Genomic DNA, 7,522 nt, shown 5'->3' with positions numbered 1-7,522 from the left:
AAATGTGGACTTCATAGAGTGTAATGACTAAGAGAATAGACTCTGGTGCCAGACATAGGGGGCCAATCCCAGCGCCACTGCCTATTAACTGAAAAAATCAGTTAGAAGGTGAACTGACTAATTTAGGGGAGACATCATGAGAACCAGATGTAAGTAGTGGAAATGGAATGTAAAGAAGAAATAGATTAAAGGGGGGACATTGGACAATTTTAAAAATAACTCTGAGGTTTCTTCTTGAGGCTATTAAATGATGATTAAATGAATTACCATCAACCAAAACAGGGACTGAAAGAGGAGGGCCATATTTTAGCAGGAGGCATAATGAAGTGATAATTAAGTCTTGAACATGCTGGGTATTTGGCAGAGGAGTTCAAGAGGCAATTAGAAATGGAGTCCAGCTCAAAAACACTTTCTGATTATAAGGTAATGAAGCATGAATAAATTACCATGACTATGAATGGTATTGATACACTTCAGAAACATGAAATGTATCAATTTTTCTTTTATTATTCTAACAAAAGGCTCAGAAAAATGCCTTTTTCTAGCATATTCCCCCCCAGCTTTGCTGAAATATTATTGACACACAACATTGTATAAATTTAAAGTATACAACATGATGATTTGATGCGTGTATATATTGTGAAACCATTGCCACAGTAAGGTTAAACATCCATCATTTCAGTTACTATTTGTGTGTGTGTGTGTGTGTGTGTGTGTGTGTGTGTGTGTGTGTGTGTGTGTAAGATGACATTTAAGGTCTACTCTCTGCATCTTTAATGACAATGCAGTATTGTTAACTATAGTCACAATGTTGTACATTAAATCCTTAGGACTTACCTTATAATTGGAAGCTTATAGTCATGTATGACTTGACCACTGTCTACCCATTTTCCCTTCCCCCAACCCTTGGCAACCACCCCTCTACTCTCTAATACTACAAATTCAACTTTTTAAGATTCAGATAGAGGTGACATATGGTGCTCGTCTTTGTCTGACTTTATTTAGCATAATGACTTCCAGGTTCACCCATGTTTTTGCCAATAGCAGAGTTTTCTTCTTTTTTAAGGCTGAAATATTATATATATTAGCATATATATATATATATATATATATATCTCACTTCTTTATCAACTCACCCACTGACACTTAGGTTGTTTCCGTGTTTTGGGTATTATGAATAATGCTGCAATAAACCTGGTGGTTTGTCTTTTCAAGATAGTGAAGAGATCTCCTTATATACTGAGAAGTGGAATTGCTGGGTCACATGGGATTCTTATTTTTAATTTTTGAGGAACCTCCATACTGTTTTGCCTAGTGGTTTACGTTCCTAACAACAGGACACAAAGTTTCCCTTTTTTCTGCAGCCTTGTCAAGATATCATTTCGTTTTTATATAACTTCCATTCTAACAGATGTGAGGTGATATTTCATTGTGCTTTTGATGTGCATTCCCTGATGATTAATGTTCAGCATCTTTTCATGTAACTGTTGGCTATTTTTATGTCTTCCTCGGAAAAATATCTATTCAGATCTTTTTCCCATTTTAAAAATCAGATTATGTTATTTAAAAGGAGAAAACTTACCCATTTCCTCAGAATGTCTAATTATTACTTACCTGGGCTATTTTGTTGAAAATATAGATCACTAGCCCCTCTTCTAATGATTCTGATTTGGCCAGGTCTGTAATGGGAACCAGGAATCTATATTTTTACAAGCACTACCTGGTGATTCTCATTATTAGTCACGTTTGGAAAATCATAAGTAAAGACAGAGTTTCACAGAGTCCCTAGTGTCTCAGTAATTTTTTCATGGCGACTCAGGCCAAAAGAAATATTACAAGGCTCCATTTAAGTAGACCCAGACACTTTAATAGTTGTATTTCAAACATTCCAACAGATGGCGCTGTGTTCCCCTTGAAAAGCCAAACTATCCCACAGAATCCCTGAGTTCCCTAAGCGCCTCAGCACAGCTGATGAACTATATAGCCTAAAGGGAACATTTTCCTGGCATAGCATCTAAATAAAATATCTGAATTGGCCTAGAACAGGAACATTGTGCAACAAAGTAGACAGTGTATTTCATAAATATCATCACCTTTTATATCATTTGTTGCAGTTTCATGTGATTGTTATAGCTTATGGAGCAGGAGTATTATTTTCCTATGGAGAGCCAGAGAGCAAATATTTTTAGGTTTTGTGGGCCACAGATGGTCTCTAATGCATATTCTTATCTTTCCTATTGCAGCCCTTTAAACATGTGTAAAAACCATTCCTGTCTCTTGAATTTGGCCCACAGGCTATAATTTGCCCCCCACCTCCCATTCTAGTTATAAGCTTTGTTCTAACAGTAAAGTGCAGTTCAGTGAACGTTATTCTGTAAGGCTGGAAGTTCTCAGTATTTTCCTAACTCAACCTTTCTGCTCCAGGCAAGTCACTGAAGAAATGCTTCTCTGCCACTATTATGGGAAGGACCTACTTGACTAAAGCTGTTGTAAACAGAAACCTGTCATTGAATTATGCACTTACATAATTATTTATGCCTTGATTTAATGACAATTTGCAAGTTTTTCCAGTTTAATCATTAATTCTGTTAAATTTGCAAGAAAAGGAGGCTAGTCATTGCATTAAGCCTTTTATCACTTGCTTGCTGATTATGGTAAATGGCTAATGAGATTTCATAATTATAATAAGGCTAGCCTCAGCTTGTACTAGATTCAACAAATAATTTGGTAAAATATGTAATTCAATACTTCTAGCTTTATTTCCAAATAAATACTGTTGCTGTTTTGGAAATAGCATTTGCTTAGTCCTAAGGCTTGATCAGTTATTATTTAAAATATAGGAGGACAAATCTTGTTCCTGTACTAGTTATAAAGGAGATGAATACCACTAGCAATAATGATTTTGAGAAAAATCAGTACTTTTTTTTTAGGATGTTTCAATACATATTTAAAAAATGCAAACTTTTAAAAATAAACTGCTCCATACAGATTCTTCCAAGTTTAAAACGCTTACAATCCTTGCCAAAAAGATGTTTACAAACGCCTTCCCAGAACTTTAAGTACCTTTCTTTGCTATTGTCACATGGTCCCTGATATTATCAATGATCACATTTTGTAATTAAATTTATTTATATGGAAATTTGGTTTCTTTTTCTCCCATGAGACTCTAATATTCCACCAGAGTGTAAGTAGTGTCTGCATTTGCTCACTATTCTATCCCTAAGCACATAGAATTATTCCCACTGCCTATCAGGTGTTCCATAAATATTTGCAAATTTATAGGTCAAGCACACAACTGCATTTAATCAGAATTATCCAATGGAAGGTATTACGCATTTAATGACTAGTAGACTTTTTAAAACTACGTTCCAGGACCACTCCTATTTTTCCTTGTGTCGTTAGAAGCAGTTATTTCATTTTTCAGTGTCTGTCCTTAGCTATAAAACCGGGATGTTTCTACCCGTCGCCACCTCAGTGCTAATGCTAGGATCACGTGGAAGAGAGTATTTGCTCTGCAAAAGGAAGGTGCGTTTCAGACACTAGTCCGGCCCAGGCCGCTCAGGGCAGCTACTGAGACGCACGTGCACGTCACCGTTATATAAGGGGGCCGCCCGTCGGGTGTGCTCTGCTCCCTGACCTGCGCCACCGGCCTCGGCCCCGAGGAAGCCGTACAGTGAGTGCCCTAAGGACAGACGGTGCAGGGTGGCCCCCGAGCGGGGCGCGCCCGCAGCTAGCCGTTGGCTGCAGAGCAACGGCTCCTGGCTGACACGGAAAGCCCCACCCGAGGTCGCCAGCCAACCGCCGGCTCCTCGCGGGTTCGAACGTGACCTTGTTTTGTGGTTGCTAGGAGACCGGCGCGGCGCGGCGAGCGCGGAGGGGCGGGTCCGGCGGGCGCGGGGCGCGGTCGGCGAGCACCGTTAGGGCGGCCTGGCCCCCGCGCCCGTGCAGCGCCCGGCAGGCAGCCGGCCGGCCTCGCGGCTGCGCCCCAGCAGGTGGCGGCCCGCCGCCCAGCGCCTGGGAGCGACGCGGGGTCCAGACGACACGCGGCCGGCGGGTCAGGTGAGCCGCCGCGGGAGGCTGGCCGGGGCGGGGGGACCTTGCTGCGGGGACGGCGGCGCTGCTCCGGCGGGAGCGCCGCTCGCTCCTTCCCGCCCGGCAGCCGCCTCGGCCGCCGGGAGCGCCCTCCCGCCAGCGGACAAAGGGTTAACGCGCCGCAGTGACCGCGGGCCCCGGATGTGAGAGCCGCGGCGTGGCGGCCGTGGCCGCGCTGCAGGTGCGCCCGGGCGGGCGGGGCGGGCGCGGCGGGCGCGCTGGCGAGCTGACTGGCGGGCCGCGCGGCTCCCTCCGCGGGCGCCTCGTTCTCTAACTTGAGGGCAACAGGTGGTGCCAGTGGACCTCGGGAGAGCCCAGCCCCGCCGCGCCGGGAGCGGCTCTTCCTCTCACCGGCTCGGGCGCGGGGGCGGGCTTAGCACGGCGAGTCCAGCGGGTGGCCAATGGGCTTTGGGCTCATGGGTGGACCCTGAGGAGTGGGCGTGGTCGGAGCCTGAAACCGCTCTTGGTGCAGCCAGCGCCAGAGCTGCGTGGACAGCTAAACTGAGCGGACGTGCGTGGCTTCTCCCCGCCGCCTAGAAACGCCTACCAATGTTTTCTCATTTGGAGACTCCAGTTCGGGAGGTGAGCCTTGTGGATTATTTTGGGGAGGGGGGGGGGCAAAGTGAGAGGGTACCAGTGACCTTAGGAATTAGATCAAAATATGATGTGTGTGACAAGTTTTCTGCCAAAAAAGGCACTTGTGTGGTTATTGCGACCTGGACCGGTGGTGACTATGTTGTCTACGCCAGAATGAGATCTTTGCGGTTTGGGGGTTCGGAGGTAGAGGAAATTATGCATTACTACAACTTCACTGAATGTTAAACAATTTCAATCACAATGATCTCCCGTTTGGCTCAGATTGCCAACGTTTCATCTCACGTAATTTGTTTACTGAAGCAAGTTTTATTTATCAAGTTCCTCGTGTTGCTTATTTTAGCACAAAGAGAAAAACGGTACATTATTTAACAAGAATAACTTATTCATTTTCCCCCTCAGCAGTCGTGTAGCGGGATCCCCTAGGAAGAGAAGTTCTCCAGCAGTAAGAAGGAAGCATTTCAATTTGGAACGCTTGCTTGCCACTGGAAATGGGGAATGGACTGTCAGACCAGACTTCTATCCTGTCCAGCCTGCCTTCCTTTCAGTCCTACCACATCGTTATTCTGGGTTTGGACTGTGCTGGAAAGACAACTGTATTATACAGGCTGCAGTTCAATGAATTTGTAAATACTGTACCTACCAAAGGATTTAATACTGAAAAAATTAAAGTAACCTTGGGCAATTCTAAAACAGTCACTTTCCATTTCTGGGATGTAGGTGGTCAGGAGAAATTAAGACCACTGTGGAAGTCATATACCAGGTGCACAGATGGCATTGTATTTGTTGTGGACTCGGTTGATGTTGAAAGGATGGAGGAGGCAAAAACTGAACTTCATAAAATAACAAGGATATCAGAAAATCAAGGAGTCCCTGTACTTATAGTTGCTAACAAACAAGACCTGAGAAACTCATTGTCTCTCTCAGAAATTGAGAAATTGTTAGCAATGGGTGAACTGAGCTCATCAACTCCCTGGCATTTGCAGCCCACCTGTGCAATCATAGGGGATGGACTAAAGGAAGGACTCGAGAAGCTACACGATATGATAATTAAAAGGAGAAAAATGTTGCGGCAACAGAAAAAGAAAAGATGAATGATGGTCTCTTTCGTATCTGTGTGGAGTAGGTTTTCTCTGGTCTGATTTTGACAAGTGGAAGAGTGTCTACAGCCTGGTTTGCCTGCCTGCCCTCCTGGATGCTGTTAAAGATTTGTTATGTTGAACAGTCCGATGCCCAACTCTGTTGCCTTGTGGAAGATGAGTAAATGCAGTGCTTCTTAAAATGGTCTCTTCTCCCTACCCCACAAACCTCTCGGTACTGCCATTTTGGGAAGCCAAGCAAGGATAGGAAATTGACCAGAAAACAGTTGTGGAAATCTGACCTCAAGTTAGTGAAATAAAACTTTGAAGAAGAATGTCTGCCTAGTGTTTTGTGCTTGTCTTGGGGGAATGCCTTCGCAAGGAAATTGCTTACAAGGCTTTGTATGTATGTTAAGATCAAATGCTAATGAATGGAAATGTTAAGGTAGATTAATATGTATAGAGTTATATTGATCACATTGGTCCACACAGTAAGGGATAAAGAAGAAGTGTTTGGTTTTTTTAAGTTTTGGCCAAATTAATTTTGACTTTTTCTGCAATGAAATAATGTAATGCTATATCTTAATTCTAGACAATGTTTAAGTTGGTCTATCTTAAAATAATAAAGTAGGGTATTTGGGGCATTCTCAAGTGCATGGATTAGTTTTCCAAACCAAGCATGTTTTGGTGTGTAGTCTTCTATTTTTTAGAAATAGCTATACATCTTTCTACACAGGTTTAAAACACCTTTTTTGGGGATTTAGAAATAGTTATCAGGAGCACTTTCACTTGGAGAACCTAACAATTAACTCTTTCATATAGTATACTTGGGCAGGTAGACTAATCATAAATTCATGTTTGGGTATATGTCTGGATTTATAAAGAAAGCAATTGATGAATTCAGACAAGAGGATGTACTTAAAATAGATGGCCTCTAAAGTATTCCAATTGTAAACTGTTTTGTTACTATTTACTGGCTGAACACAGATGTGGTTTTTCATATATTTTTGTAGTGTTTTGAGAAGCGCAAAAGCTTTATAAACAGCACCTGATGCACTGTGGAGTGGAAATGTAAGAGATATATTGTGCTCTGAGCTTTTTAACTCTTTGTTTAAAAACTGAACAGTGTTACCCAGGCAGTCCAGTCCTGATTATAAGGTAGGAAGAAATGATACCGTACTGCAGCAAAGAATTCAGATTATAGAAAATGAAGGGGAAGGTAGCAAAACTATGTTTTGCGAAAATTCACTGGTGCTGTTTACATTGGAATCCAAAAACCCTATAAATTATAAGGAGAAAAAACCTTTATCTAAGTATTATCTACGGGCAAAGACTTGACTTCCAGTGATCATATATGAGAAAATCAATATAATTTCTATGTGTAAAACCAACAGTTATTTGTAACAAAGGTAACCAAAAGAAATTAACTTTGTTAGCAAAGTTTTGTTGTTCTTTTTCCAGTTTTGGAGCCTTGAATCTTGTTACACACAAAAGAAATGGCTTCCTGTGGAGCCTTCCCTGTGTTAAATGTACCTGCACTAGTGACAGTTACTTAGAATGTTTATATTTATAGAAATGTGGATGATAACTACCAATAAACTACTCGAGGCACTAGGAGAACAGTGTTTGAGTTTTCATGTATCCCCACTTCCGCCGCAGCTTTTCATCAGGTGTGTGGAAGCCTGACAGCTGGGCTGCATAGTCCGAGAGCCGTTTGGTTCTGCTCAAGTGCAACAGGCCCTGAAAGGTGATTCCTG

At 42.6% G+C, this 7,522-nt stretch overlaps 2 protein-coding genes across 6 annotated transcripts; one reads left to right on the top strand and one right to left on the bottom strand.

The window, feature by feature from the left end:
- Nucleotides 1–3,730: 3,730 nt before the first annotated feature.
- On the bottom strand, nt 3,731–4,890 carry LOC136383863 (POLG alternative reading frame-like). The gene is made up of 2 exons (XM_066353777.1): nt 4,815–4,890; nt 3,731–4,464 (listed from the first exon to the last, which is right to left on the bottom strand). Exons 1-2 carry the CDS (start codon nt 4,888–4,890, stop codon nt 3,731–3,733), a joined length of 810 nt encoding a protein of 269 aa, XP_066209874.1.
- Nucleotides 3,860–7,188, top strand: ARL4A (ADP ribosylation factor like GTPase 4A). Of its 5 annotated transcripts, none has more exons than XM_066354049.1 (3): nt 3,861–4,059; nt 4,565–4,674; nt 5,092–7,188. In XM_066354049.1, exon 3 carries the CDS (start codon nt 5,178–5,180, stop codon nt 5,778–5,780), a length of 603 nt encoding a protein of 200 aa, XP_066210146.1. In that variant the 5' UTR covers nt 3,861–4,059; nt 4,565–4,674; nt 5,092–5,177; the 3' UTR covers nt 5,781–7,188. The 5 variants fall into 5 exon arrangements, with proteins under 5 accessions (XP_066210147.1, XP_066210148.1, XP_066210146.1 ...); XM_066354046.1 differs by having other exon boundaries at nt 5,089–7,188; XM_066354050.1 differs by lacking the exon at nt 4,565–4,674 and having other exon boundaries at nt 3,860–4,059.
- The last annotated feature ends 334 nt before the right edge of the window (nt 7,189–7,522 follow it).

This window comes from Saccopteryx leptura, chromosome 12, assembly GCF_036850995.1.
Source record: "Saccopteryx leptura isolate mSacLep1 chromosome 12, mSacLep1_pri_phased_curated, whole genome shotgun sequence".
NCBI lineage: Eukaryota > Metazoa > Chordata > Mammalia > Chiroptera > Emballonuridae > Saccopteryx > Saccopteryx leptura.
The sequence above is the reverse complement of the archived record's forward strand: the minus strand, read 5'-3'. Positions and strand labels throughout refer to the sequence as shown.

What these genes read in the sequence shown, in the direction of transcription:
- LOC136383863 (XM_066353777.1), bottom strand. Translation starts at nt 4,890, where the DNA reads ATGCATAATTTCCTCTACCTCCGAACCCCCAAACCGCAAAGATCTCAT. An exon ending in AGACAACATAGTCACCACCG is followed by an intron (nt 4,465 to 4,814) that starts GTCCAGGTCGCA and finishes CGCCGTGCTAAG; the next exon opens with CCCGCCCCCGCGCCCGAGCC.
- ARL4A (XM_066354050.1), top strand. Translation starts at nt 5,178, where the DNA reads ATGGGGAATGGACTGTCAGACCAGACTTCTATCCTGTCCAGCCTGCCT.